Here is a 24,674-nt window from a genome sequence, read left to right on the forward strand (position 1 = left end):
ATCAGGAGTCTCGTTTCACACCTGCTGAGTTTGAATGTCTTTTAGACATCCCAGTGGAGGTGCTGCGGGTGGAGAGAGGGCTAGAGATGTAAATTTGGGAGGATAGATGGGTAAGAGAAGAGGGCCAGAGGCTGGAGCCTGGGGCATCTCAGCTTTCCAGGGGGTGGTGGAGGAGGAGGAGCCCAAGATGTGACCAGCGAATTAAGGGAAGTGGGTAAAATAACCAAGTATTTTGGAACTGGAACTTTTGTTAGCTTTTAAACAATTCATAAATGTGGATATGTGCCATTTGAATCCATAAAAAATAATTATCAGCTGTACTTAGGAAAAATATACCTTCCTATTGCTCTTGAGTTTTCTGTCAGCACATCCCTCTGAACATTTTTAATATTCTTAAACACTCTGAACCACTGAACAATTTTGGAAAATCAGGGGAAAGGGAAATGTGACTGATACTCCACTCATCCTAACTTTGCGGTTAATATTTTGGTAATTGCCTTCTCATTTTCCTCTGTAGTTTTTTTTTTTCAGTTGTAATCATGTTGCACACAACAGTTTTGTTTCCTGTTATTTACTTGTCACAGCAGCATTTTTTTTTTCATGTTCCTACTATAATGTTCAAAACACGATTTTGTTGGAGGGCTTGATTTCTTTTGGAATTGGGGTTTATTGATGCAAGGATTGCATGGATCCCACCCCATTTCTGCCAGCTGATCTTTGCTTTCCCTGCCTTCTCTGCCTGTGAGCACAAGATTCATACTGTGCTTGTCTAGGGATGGAGAATGCTGGAAGGAGAGGGAAAGTTGTTAGGGAGGAGCTGGTATGAAAAGGAGGCCCAGGAGCAAGCAAGCCGGGGGCAGACCTGGCCAGCGGGAGGGTAACAGGCTGCAGGGCCTGGCCTGTGAGGAGAGTGACCACGCAGGGCCACGCTTTCTTTTGTGACATCCTCGGCAATCACACTTCAGCTCCTCAAGGGTTTGAAAGAAAAATTGCAATTCAAAAGGAGACCTCTTCATGCACAATTTGCATACGAGTGGCATCTGTGTAATTAAGGACAATTAAATTCTCCGGGCGGAATTGAAAGGGAGGCTCCTGCTACGGTTGCTGCCTTCCTGCTGCTGCAGCCTGTAACTGTCAGCTCACCGGAATTCAGTTGGAGGAATTCTGCCCACCTGCCCCCCCCCACCCCCAATACATGAAATTCTGAAACAGGCACTTTTTAGCCTTCCCCTGATTTGCTTTTGTAGAATCCGTGGAAATCAGAATATGAATCCTTACTGTTTTTCTTTTCTGCTGGCCTTAGAATGGACACTTCTCTCCCCTCCCTCCCTCCCTCCCCTCCTCCCCACCAAGGACAAACGCTCTGCTGGGCACTTTGCAAAGCTCTTTATAAACACATTTCATTTAATCCTCACAGTAGATTTAGGGATCTTACCTTAATTTTACAATAGTGAAAACTAAAGTTCTGGTCACAGGAACATTAGATGATCTCTTGTGCTCATCTTTTTAGTTAACTCCACCTACGTGGGTCAGTCCCTGATAGGGACCCAGTGAGCCTACAGGCCCTGGGCGGTTAGCCGATTTCTTTCTTTTATTACTGTGTTATATCCCATGGACTCCTTTCCCCCAAGACTAGGCTAGGAAGCAAGAGGCAGTTTTCCCCGATTTTTTTCTCCCCTGGTTTTGCAGGAAGTCTGCAGTTTGACACTGTTGAACAACTTTAAGTAGAGCAGGAACACGTGTGTTTTCCATTGTAAGGTTCCTGCTAGCCACCCTAGGCAAAGGAGGTAATGTTTATCAGTAACTGAGGAAGTTTCAAGAATCCTTAAAAAGTGGAATAATTTCTCTTTGCCTTCCATGAAATGTAAACAGTGGTGGGCTTTTATTGCTGAGGCCTCTTCCAGGACTGTGTTTCTAGAAGGCCGGGTGGGGACTCACCTGTGTGTTCCATCAGCATCTCTTTTATTTCTGGTGTGGCTTCATCAGTCTGGAATACCCTTCACCCTTGCTTCCCTGAAGCATCTCACAGAAGTCCTTGCACGATCCTGCATGTCTGCCTATGAGGCAGAGCAGTAGGCTCTGAACCAGTCATATGCAGGTGCTTCTCAGTTTACATCAGCCTGTGACCAAGGGGCGCCATAGGCCACTACCCTGTCAGTGGTTTCTCCTAGCAGGAACCATCCTTTCCTTATTTAGAATTTTCTTTGCTTTACTGTCAGGTTTGAATTACTTTTATTGCTTTAGCCACTTAGCCTTCTGGTTTATTTGAGAAGCTTTGGTTCTGGGCACCGTGAAAGGTTGGCACTGCTGGAATCCATCTCCCCCAGGGCAAGCAGAGGCTGGAGTGATGGAGCAGTTGCATGGTATTAGTTCTGTTGAGCAGTGGCCACTGGCATTTCTAGCATTAGAAAAGGGTGAGAAGCTGTTTCAATTAGAATTCAGTTTTGGGGTAAGAGTTAGAAAATAACAGTGGCTTAAGCAAGATAGAGTTTTCTCTCTCCCAAGAGAGTCTAGAGAATATGCAGCTGCTGGCTCCAGGAAGACTTCAGTGACCTCCGCTCCTTCCAGACCTCTGCGTTACCTTTCCCACCATACCAGGGTCTCATACTCATGGTGTGAGGGGGAGACATTTGTGTTCATGGCAGGAGATTGGAGGAGGAGATGGAAAAGAGGGCCTGGAAGCTGCCACTTGATCCTTCAGCATCTGTCACATCTGCTGGAACTTAGTTCTGTAGTCATTCCCAGATGTAAGGGAGGCTTGGAAATATGCCCAGCTAAAAATTCCTTCATATGGAAAGAGAGAAGGGATATTAGGGGCCAAAGAGCAATCTCTGTCCCAGAACCCTGGGAAAGAAATAGTGAAACCTTTACCATTATTTACATTGTGGTAAAATATATAGAGCATAATATTTGCCATTTTTAACCATACAATTCCGTGGAATTAATTACATTCACAGTGCTGTGTGACTATCACCTCTATTTCCAGAACTTTTTCATCATCATACACGTAAACTCTGTATCTGTTATGCGATAACTTCCCATTATTCTGCCTTTACAATTATTTTTCAAGGGAAAATTGCCTTTGACAAACACATTTTTAAGTTATACCCCCCCCCCCCCAAAAAAATCCCCAAAACTCAGCCCTTCGGACTTGTGTTAAGGAGGACTTATTTTTCTGAACCCACTGCAGACTGGTTTCTCCAGTGTCAGTATTCTTTGGGTTTCATATGAGGAAAGTCAGCTATTAAGCCATTTTGACAGCGGGATTATATTGTATAAGAAGTGAACTTCATTTGGATCCCTGTAGTGGCCAGCCACCAAAAAAAAGGAAAAAAGGTGAGCTTAGTGATGGTAAGTTATGCTCTGTGGCCAAGCGTGTGGTACATGCTAGTGTGTTTAGTGAACAGCTTGAAAGTCCAATTAAAAAGGCTTCTGCTCCGTTCGTTTTTTTTTTTTTTTTTTTTAAAGATGACCGGTAAGGGGATCTTAACCCTTGGCTTGGTGTTGTCAGCACCACGCTCAGCCAGTGAGCGAACCGGCCATCCCTATATAGGATCCGAACCCGTGGCCTTGGTGTTATCAGCACCGCATTCTCCCGAGTGAGCCACAGGCCAGCCCTGTCTTTTAAAACATTACGTTCAGAGGGTAGATTTTTTTTTTCTTAAAGAGAGAAGACTTGATCTTTTTGAGTAATGACATACTGTCCAGGAATTCTGAGAAATGGGAATGGGCTGTGGAAGAGTGAAACATGGGTACGCATGTTAGTGCTGTACGAGACTCCAGCAACCGTGGGGAAGCTACGGAGCTCCGACACTCACTGCCGCCGGGGAGGCGTGAGGCTGGCCCTTCAAGGAACGTTAAAAACTGTATACATTTTTCATAAGATTTTTCTGGCAATGATACTAACATTCTTTGTATTTGTCTGAAGATCGTTTTGATATATTTGCTCATACTGGGATTTAAAAAAAAATTTAATGTGTTTTGATTAAAACATTGTACTGGGATATAGTTATATAGGATTATTCTGTCATCCTACTGAGAAACTAAGAAATTATCTTATGTAATTCAGTCTTTATCTTATCAACCTTTCTGCAATCTGTATGCCTTAATTTGTGTTTTCCCCTTTGTTTGAAACTCCTTCCTCCAGCTTCACCTGAGGATGGCATATTCAACTCTCCTCCGATGACACCTATTCCAGAATGCTTTTCCTAACCCATACCACACCGGATGATGTTTTCCTCTTGTGAACACTTGAAGTATGGATTGTGCTGTACCGTGTAACATATGTGACATGTTTCATAGGTGATACATGACACATAGAGGATACCGTAAGCCCATGAAGGTTAGGCAGCCTGTTCTATTTGTCTTTGGATTCCTGAATCTAGCTGCCTTGGCTGTGATAATATCTTAATGCAGGAAGAGAGAAGAAAAGAATTTCAGTGGGATTTGGCATTCCCGCTTTTACAGTATGAATTAGTTCAGCTACCGAGTTGCTTAAAGAGTTATAGACGAGCCTTAAAAATGGCTAGCTTATCTTCAGGTAGCTAATATATGAATTTATATGGACACTTTGAGAACGCAAACTTGGTTTTCTAAAAATAGCTACAGTATTGCATGAACTTGGATTGTCCACCTATGATTGAGGAGGAAAAAGTCTTTCCTCCCCAGTCTCCCTGTTCCTTTATCATCCATGGGAATTTCTGCTTTGGCCTCCTCTTTCCTATGTATAGCATTGGCAAACTCTGTTAATGCTGGAGACATCTAATACTGAATTACTTTGCATGCTAACTTGTTGTCCTAGAGCTGAGAGGTAATACAAAATGGGTTTTTGCAGATTTATGCTAACTTGTTGTCCTAGAGCTGAGAGGTAATACAAAATGGGTTTTTGCAGATTTAAAAATCATATTTAATTATTTTAACATATAGAGTGACCTACCCGAGAGTCTAGGAAACATGTCAAATCTTTAAACCACAGAGGAGAAGCCATAAGTCACAGTAAGAAGAAAGTTGGATCAGGAGTTCGGGAAACATGAGCTTAATTGCTGGCCTGTTGTTTTACAGGTTTTGCAAAGTCATTTAACCACTTGGCTAAAGGAGTTCTTTACAGCATGCAGAATGTGGTATGATTAAATGTGTGAGTGTAGTAATATATTTATAAGTTTTTGAATTACAAGTGTAATGTCTTTTGAATATAAAGTCTTGATAGTGAGAATAGAGAGGAGGGGACAGATTTGAGTGGTGTGAAAGTGTAAAATCCCAGGGGCGTGCTCAGCATCGGTTGAACATGGAGTTACGAAAGGCACAGAGGTCAGGGTAACCAAGGTTTCTAGCTGGGCAGGTAGGCCGAGTCACTCCCCAAGATAGGAAAGCAGTCCAGAGAACCAATAGGGGGTTGCCAGTGGGATGTCGACCTCCATCTTGGGTTCCACACGGAGGTGGCTGTGGCCACCACGGCTGGCGTCTGGTACAGATGGAAACACGCGTCAGGAGCTCAGCGGAGGAGTCTAGGCCACAGATACAGAGGCTTGGGAAATGAATCAGTCAGACCACAGAAACCAACTTTGGCTGATTTAAGCAGAAAAGGAATTTATTGAAAAGATGTTGGGCAGCTGACAAAATCTCTAGGAAGACTTAAGAACCGGGCTCAGAAAACAAACCAGCAAGAAGGGGACTTAGCAGCTAGAACCATAGCCAAAATTATGCCATGGAAGTAGACTGCTGGGGACCCTACAACCCCTGCCACTTACCCTGCTTCACTACTGCTGTTTGTCCCCAGGATTAATTCTTATTCCTTCCCTTCTTCTTCCCTCCCTCCCTTATCAGTGTTGATGCCCTGCCTCAGGCAGGTGGGTGAATCTGGAGAAGTCCAGGTCACATGCCAGCATCCTAGCCGAAAGTAAAACTGGTAACTGGCCCTTTCCAAGTCCAGAAGGGGTGACAGTGGGAAATTTGCAAGCATAGTAAGGAAGATGCTGAAACCTGCAGAAATGACAAATGTCTGAGTAGGAAGCATCAACCTACTGGTTTTAGTGAACCTAGTGGGTGGATGCCATAGTGAGGAGAGACTTGAGGAAGAGTCTAGAAACGGTGGCATGGAAGAGATGGCCAGAGGAAGAGGAGCCTGAGAGGGAGATGAGAAGGAGCAGCCACAGAGGTCGGTAAAGTAGGAGAGGTTTCCTAGAAACCAAGGGAGGGAGGTTCAGGAGGCACAGACACTGGAGGGAGTCAGCAAACTCGGTGCTTGATTTCCAGCCTGCGATGACCTCAGCAGGAGTAGTGTTGGTAGTGAGTCTGGAGGCAGAGAGAAGTGGGGTGGAGGCAGGGCAGCAAGGGCTTCTGAATGTGCCCTCCCCTGCCTGTGCCACCACCCCCTAGCTGAGTGGCCCTTAGGAAATCGCTTAAACCCTCCAAGCAAAGCGTCTCTTTCCTTTTGTGTAGAATTGGGATGATAATAGTATCCATGCCGGGTTCATAAGATGTGTGTGATGATGAAGTGCCTGGCACAGCATCTGGTACACTATAAATGCTTAATAAATGTCCTTGCTGTCAATGTTCCTTTCACCAACACTTTGGCTACAGAGGGAGGAAGAGGGCTTGAAGCAGCTGTGGAAGCTCAGAGGGTCTCTTCCTAAGTGAGCCGAGTCTCTTTCTGTGTAAGTGGAGGCAACAGATGGGGGAGGGAGATGTTGAAAATCCTGGAGAGGGCAGGACAGGGGCTGTGAGCCCAGGATCCATCCAGAAGGAGTGTCTTTGAGAGAAGCAGCATCTCTTCATGGGTGTTATGGATGCCGAGAAGAATGTCAGCGGCTTGAGGGACAGATTAGTGAGGAGGACCTTTGTCATAGCCGTAGGAAGTTCTGGCCATCAACAGGCTAGGCTGCCTTACAACGCAGGTATCCCATTACCAGCCAGAGCGCCTCTGGCTGACCACTGTTGTTACTGCTCCTGGGACTTTCCCTTTGATCCTCTCTTTCAGTTTAGTTAATGCTTGGACCTTGAAGCCTGACGCCTTCTCTGCAGTGGAAGAAACTGGAGGAAAGTCGTGTTTTACTAAATGGCCTTTTCTCCCCCTCTGAGGGATTCTAATGGGGAAAAAATACTGATTTCTCCCTTTATTGTTAAGTACTTCTTTGCAAGTACTGTACTTAATTTACTAGGAAGAATGGTAAATTTCTAACTTAAGTAGCAATGTCTGTGTATTTCATGTTTTTCCTATCAGTAAACTTCAGGGGAGAAGTATTTTTTAAATTAAAGACAGAAGACAACTTGTAGTACTAAGATTATGATGTAGAATTTTACAATTCATGTAGTTATAGAACGCATTTCATAAATCATGCAGTTCAGGTTATGAGTTTTTCAGCAAAGGCCCAAAAGCTCTGTGCCTTGCCCAAGATCACAGGAATCTCAGCAGCGTCAGCGCTGAGAGCCAGTGTGAGACCTTGCCCTGGAGTGATCAGTCTAACTGTGGACAAGCGTCAGTATAGACTCCCCCCAAGGCTGGGGCTTTTTATATCTGTGCAGGGATCAATTTGAGGTCCAGTTGCATGATAGAAAAGTACTGAATTCCTCTGATGTCCCTGGGAATAGCAGCTGAGTTCTAGAAACCTGTTTCCTGCTCAGGAGAAGATGGTGAATGACTAAGTATCCCACTGGACATTTTTTAGAAGGCTGGGCCCAAGGGTTTTAACACACGAATTACTACCTTCATGAGTCTGCAAGTCTTTTACTGCATTTTCAGCACTGGGATCTCACAGTCTGTGACTAATAAGAACAGCCCAGTAAGCAGCTTATCAACATAACGTGGTTTCTTGAACACTTCAGAGTGTAGACAATCGCATTTTTTTGGTGTGGTCTATTATGTTACCTTTTTTGAGGCAGAGGGGATTTGTGAAATGGGTGGAAAACCTTTCCTCTTGTCCGTGCAACCTTTTTGCCTATATCTATGCTTTATATTATCATGGCCTTAGAAATACATGTTGCTCTTTCCAGGTGTTGGAAGAATTTGCATCTAAAAGGCAAGCTAGCTGTGGATGTAGGGATGTCAAGAGAGATGAAAAGCAGTCCATTGAGGAATATGGAAAACCAGACAGGTCAATCCTCCCTGTCACTGTTAGGAGGTAAAACTAGTTTTCACTTGTTTGGGAAGGACAGATCCTCTTTGAAACCTTACGATGTTCTCCAGATTTTGGTTAAACCTTTACGGTTACATCCAGCACAGATTCATAGCTCCTAAGTCTTGTTTCATGGAGTGTCCCAAGAGTCTGCTGACTCCCCCTCACTCCCCTCTTGCAGTCCAGCCACTTCCCAGGTGAGCTGCAGTGCCTGCGAGGGGCTGCCCTCTGTCCTGTGTTCCCCTGCTCGCCTTGCTCCTCACCCTACCACTCAGAGCCCACAGGCTAACTTGCCATTGTGCTTTCCTTTCTCACACGGTGTTCTCCACACCTGGCCCATGCTTTCTCAGTCTGTATTTGCTTGTGCCTTTAGCTTTGCTGGAAGCAGCCTCCGTTCACTGTCCATCCATAGTGGCTATTTGTCAAGGCCCATTTCAGATAGCCTGACTCTTTGGAGCTTTTGCTGGATTTTTCAGGTGGGTTTTTCCCCTTTCCCTCTTTGCACTCTTGATCTTTGAGTTTTGCTTGTTGGCATACAGACCTGGTCTGGCTTCTTGGATTATAACCCCAAGAGGGGTGTGTTCCTGGAGCTGGCCACCTGCCCCAGTGCAGCCAAGCCCTTTTAAGTTGCCAGGAGCTGGAAGACTGGGTCTGGCGTCAGTGGGCCCTGCTGCTCCCTCTGGAGAGGTGGAACATAGCCTTTGAAATGACATATTTTGGTCAGATAACATTCGTGAACAGCAGGAACAGCAGGTTACAGTGAATTCATTTCCATATGAGTTACTAGACTGATTTTTTAAAGGATTATGTCTGATATCAGCAGATTTAATTTTCCTGGGAATAAGGAATCTGGGCATTCAAATGCTTTTCTAAGGATTTTGGAGTTATCCAGCGTAACTCTCTCCTGTTGCTGAAGAGGAAACTGAAACCCTGTGTCACATGGGAGCTCCTATCACAGCTAGGACCTGACCTGAGGTCTTCTAGTTTCCAGCAAAATTTCTTTTCTCTTGTACTAGCCACTTTTTCCAAACCGTTTCTTTGTTTTTATACATAAAGTGGCCAAGGTTTTTTAAAAAAAGAAAAGAAAAAGCCAAGTAATTTTAGGCAAAGATAAGTATTTTTTTTCAAAATAATATGTGGAATTCCTTGTCCACTTGTCCTGCCACTGAGTAAGCTCAGCTCTTCTTTGCAGAAGGTTTTTAGAATAAGGACTTAGAGAGTGTGTGGGAAAGGTCTGTGTAGACAGGAGCTCACACACCTCAGATTACTTTTGCTTTAATTTCTTATCCCTATGCCTATCTCCTATTATAGAAGCAAAACAGTCCCTCTTTTATTTTTCTCTATTAAGAGCTTTTCTTTACAGTTATCTCACAGACAGAGAGAGGGTGAAAATTAGAAATATGTGGCATGAATTTATAATTGATTTGTATAAGATGCATGTGTTTATTTTATGCCAGTGTGGGGACTCCTAAGAGTGAAAGAGGCCAGGTGGACTTTGACATAAATGAATCATAGTGTTATCAAGGGTGAAATGTGAAATGCTGGCTTTTGAGGCAGAGGAGGAAGTCGAGGAAGTCTTACCTTCCATTGCTGTGGCCCTTGAGACTTTATTTTTTGGAAGCTGTCAATTTAGAAATGAGAACTTTTGCTTTTCAAGCACAATATAATTTCTTAGCTCTCACTATTATTTGAGGATAATTGTTGATGTCCACATTTGACTGAATTTTGGTGGTTTGCTACTGCCCCTACCCCCTCAGTCTTTTTAACAAATATCTGAGGACATAGGTATGTGAGTACTTTCTGGGTCAGTACCTATGTCTAAAATGGTTTTATCTGTGAGTTAACTTATTAATTAATTTTGTTGGGTATGTGAAACTTCCTGATTGTGGGATTTAAAAATCTGTTATGTTGTGAGACAGCCCGGGTTTATATTTCATTTGTTCTTTTCAGTGGTGATTACTCCTATCCCACTTAGGACGTTCAATTCCAGAGGTCAACTTTGACTTTAAGCTCACCTGGCTTCTCCTTCTGTTCTCTTTGCTTTTCTTGTTAGATGAGTGTCATCCTCTTAGTAACACGATCTAATATTTATTGTGCAACTCTGTGCCAGACATGAAACAAAGGCCTTATCTCATTTTATTCTCACTATAAGGTAGATACTGTTGTTGTCTCCATTTTACAGATAATAATGCTGGGACTTTAGAGAAGTTAAGCAACTGATCCACTCAACTAGAAATGGTGGCCTGGGGCCTAGAATCTAGGTTTGTCTGCTTGCTGTAGCCCAAGCCTCACCCAGCAGGCTAGACTGCACTGGTTCCTTGGGTAGGTCATGAGATGCCTGAACCCAAGCAGTGTTTGTGTTTCCAACCTCGACAGATCTGGGTTGGAATTTTGGCTCTGTCTCTATGTGACCTTGGGTGAATGACTGAAATACTCCAAACCTCATCTGTTCATTTGGAAGTCGTGTGTAAAATCAGACGCACAGGACAGGAAGAAGACTGTCATTAAATATTTTACTCATACTCATACAGTGGCCTGACTTTGCCACAGTTAATTTTTGTTATGTGAAGTTGCCTGTTTTCTTCTTCTGGAGTGCTGAGCCCTAGCCAGCTCGGTCTGGAGTAGGGTGGCCATGGTGGGCCTGCTGTTGGCACCTCTTCACTTCCATCACTTCCTGTGGCTCTTCAAATCATTTCTGGAGGCAACTGGGTGTGTTAGTGGCCTTCTCTGCAAGCAAGTCATGGAATTACTGCTGGCCTTGTAGGGTTTGAGGGAGTCCAGTAAATAAGCTTACCTCTTCTCTGCCCACGCTCGAAATGAGTGGGAGATTGGCAAGAGGTAGGCAGATGGAGATAGAAGTATCACCTTTATTATTAATACAGCTCTTGTTGGAGGTAGGGTGAAGGAGATATAGATAGACAATAATGGAGCAAGGACTTTAAGGAGAGAGGATAGAGGAAGGAAAGCTTAGATAAAGGCAGAAAATGGAGGGAGGAAGAAAAAATTGCGGCCAGAATTCTTCCTGATAGATGAAGACTTTGGAAGGGATTCCCAGGTCTCAGCATTGGTTGTACGTACCTTCAAGAAAAATGGGACCTTGGAGAGGGACTTGCTGAAGGTCATAAAGCTTCTTATTGGCCAGCAGGTTTAAAACTGAAATGTCCACACCTGAACCCACCTCTGAATCAGCTTGGTCAGGGGCTACTTGGTGGGAAGAGAAAATGGGAAGATTATATTTTGGAAAGCTAGTTTGCAGTCTTTGAAAACAGTTATACGTGTTACCTTTATCTCTGGTTAAACATTTTTGGATTATGTGGCTTTTAAAATGTCATATGGCAGTTGATAGTTTTTTGACATTTATATATATATGTACACACACACACACATATGTACACACACACACACACACACACATAGTTTTTGTATTTTATGTCTTTAAGTAAATATGCTTATATATTTTGTTATACCTTTAAAGTTTTTTGTTTCCATGTTTTCTTTATATGTTTTTTGGTATATTTTTCTGCTCTGTTGATTTGTGGCTTTGATTCTGAAGGAAAATGAAATCATAATAATGATTAACAACTGCTGAAAATGTGACCTGCCTCGTGTGAGAGTTTACATGATTGTTATTCTTACAGATACAGGCTTGGTGATAGCTTCCTGGCTGCTCTGCACCGTCCTTTCCCAGTTATGAGTACTCTAAAAAACTTGGGGGCCAGTGTCCCCTCCCTCCCAGCCCACCTTACTTGGATCTCTTTCTTGACTTGGGGCTTATGAAAACAGTCAGGTTATCTGAATTCATTCAGAAATGAAGCCTATTAAAAATTAAATCCATCCCTGTTTCTGTCTGAATGCTTACAAGATCTGTACATTTGATATGAAGTTATACTAAGCATAATCTAAGAGGATCTTAAATTTTGAAACTCTGGAATTATACTAGACTTCTAATAATTCAATTTTATCATTTAAAATCTAGTTCAGATTCATTGATATGCCTTGAGAGTCACTGGTCTAAGTACATTATCTTAATTCAGCATCCAAATTTTAAAACTACAAAAATTAATCTCTCTCTTCTCTTTTTTTAGCTTCTCAGACAAACTACTTAGTGGAAAAGGCTTACATTTTCAGCCATCAGTTCTAGATTTTGGAATACAGTAAGTATCTTTTCTTTACAATTAAAAAAATATCATTTTATTTGTATTTACTTCAAGGTTATTTATTATATAAATGTACAATGATAACTTTTAAGTATATTAGTAATATAAAGGGATATTGATCCTGGAACTTGCTAAAAGGAATATTTTAGTGAAAAGAGTATAGGAGTTGTTTTAGCCCTTTCTTTAGTTTGTAATAAATATCCCTTGTAATATTTTATAGTGATTGGAATTTAGTAAGAAGTTAATGTTAAGTCTCTGTTTTTCCAAAACAAATCATTATTTATTTTTTATTTTATAATGAAAAACTCTAAATATTGATGGTTTCTGAATTCTTTGAAGCTAGATTTAATGACACACTTGTTTTTATTTCTTGCTGCGCCTTCTGGATTCAAAGTTGCACTGTACTAATAGTTATTAAGATTAAGACTTTGGAAACTCAAGTGGGGAAGACAGCAGATAAGCTGTAGTGACTTACAGTATGTCATGTTAAGAACTGTGAAATGAAGAGAATGTGATCTGAGGGCCTAATCTGGAACACAGAGAAACTAAGGAAGAGAAGGGGAAGCTGTGGGAAGGAGGCAATTTAAGGACTCTTATTGTCTGCGATAAAGTCCTAGAAACAAAGTATTAAGCTCCCTGGATGCAGAATAAGCAACGTTGAAGTTATAACTTGAAATCAGTAGTTTCAAGGGTGGGAGTAACAGTGTTTGAGATGTAAAAGTGTTGCTTGTGTCAGTGGCCTGGGTACATCACTTAAGTTTAACGAAGAGCTTTTTTGGGTTCCAAGCAAAGTTATGGGAATGAAATAACTATGGTCATTGCAGAGTGTCTGGGGTGGGTTACTGGTGGTGTCCTGTGTGCCTTCCTTCACTCATCTGGATTGCCTTCTTTCCATTTCCTTCTGATCATCAAAAGGTTAGAGCTGCAGTGAAGGAGAATGAATCTGAAATTTAAAAGTATCTTGTTGAACTTTTTGAGGGAGATTCTGTACAAGGAAAAAGAGATAAAATTGTGAGGGAGTTTACAGACTTTACAATATTCTAGGTGTCTGCTTTTTTTCTGAATTTATATATTTTACTCAGGTAAAGAAACTTTATTAAAAGCTGAATTTATAATAATTTAGCTGATAATATAAATAAGCTGAATTTATAATCTCAATGATTTCAGATTCTGAGAGGGTACTTTGCTTTTGTGAAAAGTCTTTATCGTAAAAAGAAATTTTAATGTAGGAGTTTTTAAGAGTATATATTATAGATTGGTCGATATAATAAGATGGATAGTAGTAAGGGTAGCTAGATTAGGATAACAGTTCCAGTTTATAGGATCTTGGCTAATGTATTTACTCTTCAGTAACATGAAAATCCTATAATCAGTGCACATGAGTGTACGTCTATATTAACATATATGTTAATTATCAAATATACATTAATTGCTGGTCTTGATAGCTAGAAGCATGTTGAAAGTTTTTTATTTGCCAGAATTACTGATTTTTAGATTTGAATTGTCTTTGGATGATTCAGTTACATTTATGTAGTACTTTATAGTTCTCAAAGTGTAATCGTATCTCTTGTCTTTTGAGTTTAATATCAATCCTGGAAGGATAGTGAAGGCAAGCATTATCTGACCGTGTGTGTATCATTTTCAGATGTCTCTGTGTTTGAGCGTGTACTACACATGTGTTCATATATTTGTTGCTGAGAAGTAATACTGTTTGCTCAAGGTCATTTCACTAGAAGTGATAGGATAAGTCTGATTTCTAAGCCAGCACTCACCATGCTGTTTTTCCTTATTAGTAAGATCCAGGATATAATTATGGGAATAAATTACTTTGCTGAATTAAAAAAAAAATCTTAGTAAGAGCAAACTTTAGTTTTAATTAGAACACATTTAAAAATTAGTCCAGTTCTACCTTACTTCTAACAAATTGCATAGTTTATAGGCATTATAAGTAAAACTTTAGCCAGAAAATCCTCCTCATTTCTTCACTGTCTTAGTCGAGCATTTGCTATTGTTTATTTTGTTGCTGACCTTGAGCAAACACCAGCCCTTTTCATGGCTTTGGTTTCCCTCTAGGATGCAAAATCGGGATCATCTTACTCAGTTGCCCTCTGCCTGTTTCTTAGGGCTTATTTTGAGAGTTAATATTTTGCTGGTCCCAGATTAACAGTGCTAATCATTCATAAGAGAATTAATCATTCTTCTTTTGTTTTAAATTAATAGAGTATCTTCCAGTTGTCACTTGTGAAGGAAATTCATATCCTTATAACACTTTTAAAAATAGAATTAAAAAAGTAGAATAAAAATAGCACCCTAGTAACTAGGTTTCAGCCAGCTTTCTCTGGTAGGCCTGGTAGGGATTCTGGTGGACGCGGTTACTGAGCTCGGTAGCGTTAAGTCTTGCAGTCTTATATTCTGATGTGTTTCTCTGGTAGACATCTGTATTCTTTGAAAACAGAAATCTTGTATTTCACGTATATAAGTAGTACATAGGCTTTGAAGATAAGTATTAATAACTTTGTTGATTGATTCGTATTATTTACTTAAAACCTAAAACCACAGAAGTTCTTACTTACTTAATTGTGGCAAGAAAGGCAAATGTGAGCCTAATACTCTGAGGTAGGACTTTCAGAGGTAACTTTATAGTGTAAAGAAAAATTTTTTTAACTAATACAATTAAAAAAATTTTTTTACACTACCATAAAGAGCCATTTACTATTCATAACTTTAAGAACACTCTAAAAAAATCAAGGTTTTAATCACCCTGATGTGTATTTTATTTGTAACTGGATATAAAGGACTTTCTTTAAAAATGCTTATTGGCTATATTAAACCCTTCATTAAGACTAGTGATTAAAAGAATGAAAGCTAAAAGAAAAATTTTAAGGTTTTGATGGTAGTAATACAGTATTTTTGGAAATCCTATTGTATATAAGAGAAACAACATGCATTTCATTTTTCCTAAAGGACACTTTATTTTTATTTATTTATTTTTTTGCTGGCCGGTTCAGGGATCAAACGCCAGACCTTAGTGTTATCAGCACCATGCTCTAACCAACAGTGCACAAGTTTTTAATATGAGAGAAATCAGAATAAAATCAGAGAAATGCAAGCAAACTGTATATGAGGGTTTGTTTTGTTTGTTTTTTGCTTAAATTAGAATGTAGTTTTATTTCTGGGCCATACTAATGAGAACTGTGTATTTAGGTCTGTGCAACGGAGGGTATTAAAACTGGAGAAATGACTTCAGTGAAATTTTTGCTAGCTGTTTGTTCATTACAACATAATTTAACTAGAGTGGATTTGGTATCGGGCAGTAGGGATCAGAGTTAAATGATTAGAGGTAGGCAGCTCCGGGTAGGTGCGCCAGAGACCAGCTCCTTTCCTCCTGCAGTTCCTCTGTCAGAGCCGACAGATGATGTAGGTGGAGAGTGCTGCTAGAAAGAACTGTGATCAAGGTCTTCATGAATTGGTGTATTTGCTATAGAGCAGGGATTCTTACTCTGAGGCTCCTGGGAAGTTTTGGAATTCTGTATGAAATTTTTTGTACAGGCATGTTTGTGGAGGGAGGAGCCAAAGTTTTCGTCAGAGTTTTCTGAAAGGCTCAGAACTTAAATGGATAAAAACCACTGTTAGAAAGTACTGCAAGGTTTTCATTTTTCTCAGAAGAATGGCCTTGGGCAACAATTAAGTTTTCCTTTTATAAGACGTAAAGTCTCTTTGTGAGTTGAAAATTGATTCCCAAGAAAAGCCTCTTTAAATTTATTACTCAGGAAACAAACCCTAAGAAAATTGGGTTTTTCTGTGTGTACAGTTTTTTTAATCTAAACATATTTTCATTTGAATTAGAGACCCAAGTCAGAGAAGTGGCAATAAGTGCCAGTATGTGTTTTTGCAAGTATTTTATGGCCTAAATGGGCTGAATACTTCTAACACAGAAACCAGTTGGGTGCTACAGGGGGTTGGCATAAGTCTAATAAAAGAAAGTTGTTTTTGATTTTTGATTTTTGACTGTTGTGAATTAAATGTTTTATTGCCGGCAGGATTTGATAATTGTTGTTTTTAGCTTTGTAATAAAGTTTTAACTTTCTAGGTTTAAAATTCTATGTGTATATGTACTTAAATGTATATGTATACATGTAGTAATATCGATGACCACACGATATGTTGTTTTTCTCTCTTTGTTTCCACTCCTAGGTTCTTGGGACGTCCTGCAGCAAAGATTCTGTATGCTTACAACCCTAGCAGGGATAGCGAGGTTGTGGTGAATTCTGTGTTTACAACGGCTCGACATTTTCATGTGCCTCCTGTTCATTGCAGGGTGAGTGTTGATGTACTCCTGGAAACTATGCTGTGGCAGCCTGCCAGGTTTTCTTGCTTTTTTTGGCCTGACATTTTTACTTTCTGCTCTCTGTCTCCCCTTTTTCTGCTACCCAAACTTTTTCCTTCTGTGTGTTTGCTTTAGCATTTATTTTTTAAGTTCATTTTCATCATTTTGTTGGCAATTAATATCTACCTGGGGAAAAGAAAAGTTTAAAGAATCTAAACTAGGTAGTAATGTATGTGTATTTAACATAGCTTTATCATGGTTAAGGAAAGTTTGTACTATTTGTCTTGAAGTTACTACAAATGCTAAGGCCTTTTTAGTAACTAATGCAAGTTTATAGGTGTGACCTCTTCCACCTCTTAAACCTACTAAGAAAGTTAGGACTCCTTTCTAAATGTGGCACTAAAAGGCAGTGAATGGCTTCTTATGAAGCTGATTTGCACCATAACATAGACTCAAACCCTAGTCTTCTAATAGTTTAATTTCAGTGGTCTTTAACTTTTAACTAATGAAGATCCTAATTGCTAGTAATTTTTTATTTATTTCCTTTACTATGTCTGTCTGATATTATGTGCTTTTTAAAAATACTGGGACTAAGAAAATGTTGTAAGTGGAAGCCTGGTATTTGGTTATGACAGTCCAGATAAACGTCGTCCCTGATTTTTATTACATCAGCATGTTCATGCATTGGTGGTTCTCCGTCTTAAAGTGGAGAGAGAACTGTGTTAGGTAGACAGTTGCACATGTGGGTGTGGCAGAGGAGGGAGAGGAAAGGTGTGAGACTCACGACTCCAATCTGAAGTGAAAGGACTTGGCAACTCTCTTGCCTGAAGTTGATGGTATGTTCTTTGATATATTCTCTTAGATTGTTGGATCTTGATCAGCTTGGGGATTCTCAGGGATTCACAATACTCGTAAATCCAAAGTGCAGAATATGCCACTGTCTGTTTACAGAAATCATCAAAAACAAGTCTTGGAAAGGCAGTTTATCAAAGGGGCCCATTCCAAATGTCTAATTAGGTACTTTTTTTTTTTCCAGGTAATTCCAGCAATGGGGAAAACTTCCTTCAGAATTATTTTCTTACCTACTGAAGAAGGAAACATTGAAAGTTCTTTATTTATTAATACCTCTTCACATGGAGTCCTTTCCTATCATGTAAGTAACTTTTTCCTTTTGTCACATAATTTGGCTGTTGACTTAACAAAGGGGTTTTTGGATGTTTTAAAAAAGGCTTTTGGAAATGTTGCCACCTGGTTTATGTTGTTGAAATATGAGGCTGTTCGTGATGTTAAATTCATCAGCTTTCACCCTTCTTCAACCTCACGTGCCGCAGTTAGCTGTCTTCAGTACAGACTATAGAGCTGTAAACCTACTGTGGACCTTTGAAGCGTATTGGAACAAAGCAAAGAAATCTGCCACGCAGTTTTCTTGTATGAAACACAGTAGGCTTTCAAAACTCACAGCTCTCACTTCACAAACAGTTCAGATGGGGGTTGCTGGATTTTGCCTACCTCCACTCCTTGGCTCAGAAACATTTCTAGTTGGGAGACATTGATTGTGTGCTTGGGAGCCAGTTCCCAGGGAGCTCACTGTTTTTATCAAGGTACTAGGAAGGAAGCATGAAGAATCTTGTTGGGGTTGATAAAAATAGTTCAGAATTTTTATCTTAGGTGGCACCTGTAATATCTTTAATAGGATGTGGCATCAAGTAATTTAAGTGCCAAGATCAGTTGCTTTTTTGTTGGATTCCATTAAACACGTGGTCCCATATCAGGAGAGTTGTCTACTTGTGAAAATATTTGCTACAGGGAGGAATATTTAGCTTAAATACAGCAACATTCATTGTGCTTTTTATAGACAAAGGTAAGTATAATAATTGGATTAATAGAGTCTTCAAGGCCATGGTAATGAATACAGCTTTCCTTTGGAGAGGTATTTTAGCACGATGGCTCGTGTGTTTTAAAACTCTTAACAGAGGAGCAATTCTCTTTCTTTTTCTGCAGGTGTCTGGAATTAGCACTCGCAGAATCTCTACAGAAGGATCTGCAAAGCAGCTACCAAATGCTTATTTTCTGCTTCCACAGGTCCAGAGCATTCAGCTGTCACAAACACAGGTCATTTTAATAGATTTACTTTGAATGCTAGTGAACACCAAACTCTGTATCCCTCTCCACTTACATATCTTTTTCAGAGTACATACAGCTCTTTTTACATAGGCAAAATTGGGGGTTCACAGTTTTCTGCTTTTTGAAAAAATCCTGTTATGTATAGAAATACTATGGGTATGTACAGTAGCAGTGGAATCTATATACCTCTTTTTAGTGGCTGTATAGTCCACAGTTGGTATTCCGCTTTGCTTAATCCTTTTGTTGGTCATTGGAGATGGTGATAGTTTTTTATTATTAATACCATTAGACCATGTACCTATTTTCTAAGTTTCTTTATTTCTCTTTTGGATCATCTGTTTCCTTGTGGTGTATTTCGTAAAGAGGGGAGAGATTCTGTAGATAAGGACTATGAACTGTTTCATAGAGCTTGTCAAAATGCCAGATTGCTTTCAAGAAGCAAGAACCACCAGGTCACCAATAATGACATGCCTCCAAAGCTGTCTTACTATCTTTCCCCTCTCCCTGCCTGGATGTGGCTGAGTGGAAAGAAATGCTTTTGTTGTTTCCGTAGATGTATAGTGATAACTATAATACACATTTCATTAGTAGCTTGTAGGGTTGGCCACTGTTTCCCTGTGATTATCTGTATTTCCTTATTACTATGGGTAACTTTTGTAATTGAAAAAGCTCTTGAACCAATATATCATGAACCTTACCTCCTACCCTTTCTTTCTGACTGGTAAATAAAGAACATAACTTAGAGTTTGTAGTCAGTAAAATCAGTCTGGGACTTTCATTCACTAAGCAGTTTTATTGAGCTATGTTCCACGCTTTGGTCTACCATTTCCATCTTCATGGAACTTACATTCTAGGGGGAAAGAAAACAAAATTAATTTACCTGTAGTGGAATATCTGGAGCTTTGTCACCGAATAGATAATTCCTAGGGATTTTAAATATTATTTTCATTTTTATAAAATTGAATAGCCCCTCCTCCCAGAATTTTAAGGGAGATTTCTTTTAATTTGCAAATTTGGATTTGGTTTACATCCTGAAACCAAGGGGGATGTATTGAGAGGTCTTAAGCAGGGGACTGATGTAATCCTGCTTCCATTTTTGGAAGAGGGGTTGGAAAGGACTAAAGTAAGTTTAATTTGCATATGCTGGCAGCATGGGTATCAGCAAATGAACATTCTTAGCTTTATCTCAGGGCTGATCTTCAGCAAAGAAGGGCAGCTAATGCCCAGATTTCTCTGGTGACTGAGATGGGGAGCTCTGAGTGCCAGATGCCATATTAGTAGTGATCTAAGTATTGGAACAAAGACGTGTGTTCAGATTGCCTTTCTTAATGGGGATTAATTTCCAGATATGTACAATGAAGGCGAGAGAGGAAACTGACCTTGCAGTCCTCATAGAGAGCTAGAGTGTCTTGCCCATTATCCACTCTGTCTGGAAGATTCTGTCTGCTTCCCCTGATGCCCACTGCCCTCACTTGGATCCAGGCAATCCTCATCTCTGTCCTGGCCTCCTGTAGTAGCCCATTAATGGGTCTGCCAGGATCTTCTTTGGTTCTTTCCTATTCCTTTCCCCAAAATGCACATTGGACCACATCAGTCACCTGTTTAAAGCCTTTCAGTGCATTCTGTAGGTGTTAGAATTGAAACCAAATCCTTGGTGTGGCTATGAGGTCCCATTGCACACCAGTCTCTTGCTCTCTGCCTTACAGTCACTCTGGGCTTCCTCTACTTGCTTACTAGTGACTCCCCGCTTTTGCCCCCCAACAGGTCTTGTGTATCTGCAGTTTCCTCAAACACTACCCCACCCCCCAACTTCTCTTCAAATTAACGCTTATTTCACCCTTCCTTTTTTCACTCAAGCTTGAGTTCTTCAGGGAATCTTGTCCTCTCTCCCCATCCTAGCTCAGGTTTGTTAGACTGTAGTAGAACTATGTTCCTTCCCCTTAAAATACTTATCTTCATTAAATCGTCACACACCCTCATAAATGTGTTTACCTCACCACTCTTTCCTTCATTCATGGAATTTAAACTCCATGAAAGCAGGGACAGCCTGATTTGGCTTCCCACTGTGCTCCCTGCACCCTAGCCCATGAACGATGGTTGAGTGGAGTTTGGCTCTGGACAGCTAGCTCTGTGGTTGTCCTCACAGGAGTAGGTTTCTGTCACTCCCTGTCCTGGGGCCTATGTTGGTGACTTGGAGGTGTCACTTGGAGATGACTTGGCTTTTCTTGGTCTGTTTATGCTTTAGCAGATACCAAACTTTGCTTCTTTTCTTATTGAATTTTTTTGCATTTATTTTTTAACAGCATTATTGAGATGCCATAAAATTCACATACCATAAAATCCACCGATTTAAGGTATAATTCAGTGGTTTTCAGTGTGTTCACAGAGTTACGCAACTGTTAACCACTGTCTAATCTTAGAACATTTTCATTGCCTCAGTCCCTGGCAACCACTAATCTATTTTCTGTCTCTATAGATTTGTCTATTCTGGGTATTTCATGCAAGAGGTCTTCAAAAAGTTCGTGGAAGGATTCCTATTATGTTTCAATTCAATTTTTCCATGAACTCTTTGAAATATCACCCTCATATGAATGAAATGTGTGGTCTTTTGTGATTGGTTTCTTTCCCTTAGTACGTTTTCAAGTTTCATCCAGGTCTGTCTGTCTTTTTTATTGCCAAATAATATACCATTGTATGGACATATACCCCCTTTATTTAACCATTCATTCTTCAATTGATGGACATTTGGGTTGTTTCCTCTTTATGGCTATTGTGAATAATGTTGCTATGGATATTTGTGTGTAATGTCTTTGGAATTTATATGGACTTGTCTTTTCTATTTTCTTGGGTGTATACCTAGGAGTAGAATTTTGCTGGTCGTGTGGTAATTCTATGTTTAACATTTTTAGGAACCATCAAACTTTTCTAAAGTGGTTTCATCATTTTACAGTCCCATTAGCAATATATGAAGATTCCAGTTTTTCCACAACTTTGCCAATACTTTTTCTGTTTTTTGTTTTGTTGTTGTTGTTATTTTTAGTGCCATGACTTGGATAGGAATTATGTTGGGTTTCTTTAATAGCCATCCTAATGCATATGAAGTGGTATCTCGTGTGGTTTTGATTTGCATTTCTCTAATGACTAGTGTCATTGAACATCTTTTTTTGTGATCATTAACCATTTGTTTATCTTCTTTGGAGAAGTGTCTGTTCATAATCTTTGCCCATTTTAAAATTGTTATTTGTCTTTTTGTCATTGAGAAGTAAGAGTTCTTTATTCTGGATATTGGATGTTTACCAGGTACATGATTTGCAAATGTGAGAATACTTCAAAAAGTTCATGGAAAGATTTGTATTACCTTTTAATTCTCTTTTTTCACGAACTTTTTGAAGTACCCTAATTATTTTCTCCCATTCCGTAGGTTGTCTTTTCATTTTCTTCATGGTGTCCTAGGAAGTACAAAAGATTAAAAAAAAATTTTTTTTTTTTTAAATCAAATCTCTACTTTTTATTTATTTATTTATTTTTTTGTCTTTTCGTGACCGGCACTCAGCCAGTGAGTGCACCGGCCATTCCTATATAGGATCCGAACCTGCGGCAGGAGCGTCGCCGCGCTCTCAGCGCTGCACTCTCCCAAGTGCGCCACGGGCTCGGCCCAAAAGATTAAAATTTTGATAAAGGTATAATTGCCACTTCTCCAGTATAGAGCTGGAAAATGTATTTGATAGAAAGCTAAAGAGCAAGAAGGTTTAGAAAGAAATCTGTTGTCATCTTTTCTTTAACTTATCTTCTTAGTTTCATGTGAAGAGAAATCATTTTCTTTAGGAATAAAACTTGAAGTTGAGAGAAGAAATGATATTGTTTTATGTGTGTCAATTGAATCATGATGAAAAACTGAGACTAAGATGATAATAGCAATTTAAAAGTATTTTCACTGATGCAATAGAGCTGTATAATTTTTAGAGTTTTTTGTGTGAATGGGTAAAAAAGTACAGGGTAATTATATGTTCAGGTGTGCCTTACATAGCTGCCTGATTTAGAGTTGAGCTTTAATATAATTTGCTGAGTATTTAAAAATTTATCTAGCTCAAACATAGGCAGAAGAACAGAGGGAAGTACCCAGGGATCTCTGAAGGTGGATAGTCTGGAAGGGGAAGGCTTCAGAATTTGCAGGTGCTGCTTGACTCTGCCATCTGTGAAATGCCGATCAGAGAAAGCCAAACAGCAGGAACATTTCATAAAACTGTGCGCATGGATCCGAAAATGGCAGCTGTTCTTGATGTGGTATATTAAGAACACATAATTCAAATAGCATTTTTAAGATGGTTGTGAGCTATCTGTTTCACAACTTGAAAGAAATTTGAGTTGTCAGAATTATGACAGAAACTATCAGATGTTTTGCTGTGACAAAAAATCAGGTTTAAATAATGCTCCAAAAAAATCATGGGTGTTTTTCCAGGGATACAAGCTGGAGGAAAAATTGTTTTCACGGAGTCAGAAAGCCAGTTTTATACCAAAGTCTGTCTGATTTCGTGCCTATGTTTTTCCACCGAGCATGTGTAAAGACCCTCGTATAGAGCTGTATACAGAATCATAGAGTACAACTTTATTAAAGTATTCTGAAAAGGGACATTATTCGATATTTTGTCCTCCTTTTCTAAAAGAGCATATATTTAGAAAAGTGGTCCAGCAAAATAAGTCCATTTCACTTGATTATTTTTATTAGTAGGGAAAAAGCTGTGTTCTTATTTATAATATCGTATACATTGTGATTGGTTCTATTCTCTTAATTTGAATCCTAAGTTTAATATCTGTTTGTTTTTAGGAATAACAAAGTTTGTCTATCTTGTAAAATAAATTATGGTGCCAGTGAATAATTGTTAAGAATATCTCATTTTTTTGTACTGTGGGCTCATTTGGGGCCTTTTTTATTTGTGTACATTACTCATGCATTTTTGTTTTTTGCATTTTTTCCTACATAGTCCGATTCCATTACATGGCTTACCCTTTTGCTGAAAACAAAAGTTTTTGTGTGATTCATCTTCTATCTAAATTCTTGCTGGCTACAATTTTAATGGGAATTGCTGAGGTCAGTGGAGAGGAGGGATGTACATTTTCATCATCTTTGCTGTACATATGTATCTGCTGTTGGGAAGAAAGCAGGTGCTGTGGTCTAAATGTTTGTGTTCCCCCAAAACTCAGATGTTGAAATCTAAGCCCCAGTGCAGTAGTATTAAGAAGTTGGGCCTTTGGAGGTAGTTAGGTCATGAGGATGAAGCCCTCATGAATGAGATTAGATGCTCAGGGGTATTGAGGAATGGAATTAGAAGGATTATTCGAATGGGGTATAAGAGGCCTGAGGCGGCAGCTTGTTCACTCCTCCTGCCATGTGAGAACACATAGAAGGCACCGTCTGTGAGGAACTCTTCCTCTCCATACACCACATCGCCTAGTGCCTTGATCTTAGACTTCCCACCTCCAGAACTGTGAGCAATAAAATTCTATTATTTATAAATTACCTAGTCTAAGGTATTTTGTTATAGCAGACCAAATGGACCAAGACAGTAGGGAAACATGAGGAGTTAAGATTGCTTTTTTCTTTTAAGCCTTTTTATTTGATCCTTCTTTTTCGTGTGTTTTAACCTTCAGGAAGAGAGAATTCCCAGCAGGTGAGAAGTCACCGTCACAGTGGGTCTAAAGGAGAATCTGAGGTTCCTCTGCTTTTGTTGCAGTCTTGTCATCGTTTGTCTCCTGAGTTATTCTCCCAGTCCTTCTTTCTCCACTCCAGTGCACATGTTACTCTGCTGCTGGTGAAGTCTTCTTAAACAAAACTGGTCGTTATTTCCCCGTCACTGGATTAGCTGGGCCCCCACTTGCTTACAGGATAAAGTCCAAGCTCCTAAGCTTGGCATTCAGGATCCTTCCAACCCGATCCAGCTTCTTTCTCCAGGCTTG

At 39.9% G+C, this 24,674-nt stretch overlaps 1 protein-coding gene across 7 annotated transcripts in view; it reads left to right on the plus strand.

Annotated features, from left to right (window-relative positions):
• The window catches only part of TMEM131L (transmembrane 131 like), a 155,998-nt gene that overhangs the window by 64,923 nt on the left and 66,401 nt on the right, over positions 1 to 24,674 (plus strand). For 6 of the 7 annotated variants that reach the window (XM_063108142.1, XM_063108141.1, XM_063108146.1 and 3 more), the window contains 4 exons: positions 12,197 to 12,265; positions 16,463 to 16,586; positions 17,632 to 17,748; positions 18,597 to 18,707. In XM_063108142.1, coding sequence (XP_062964212.1) covers positions 12,197 to 12,265; positions 16,463 to 16,586; positions 17,632 to 17,748; positions 18,597 to 18,707 — 421 coding nt within the window. Of the gene's footprint in view, positions 1 to 12,196; positions 12,266 to 16,462; positions 16,587 to 17,345; positions 17,432 to 17,631; positions 17,749 to 18,596; positions 18,708 to 24,674 lie in introns of those variants that run through there. The other variant, XM_063108148.1, reaches the window with a different exon arrangement.

This window comes from Cynocephalus volans, chromosome 9, assembly GCF_027409185.1.
Source record: "Cynocephalus volans isolate mCynVol1 chromosome 9, mCynVol1.pri, whole genome shotgun sequence".
NCBI classification, from domain to species: Eukaryota; Metazoa; Chordata; class Mammalia; order Dermoptera; family Cynocephalidae; genus Cynocephalus; species Cynocephalus volans.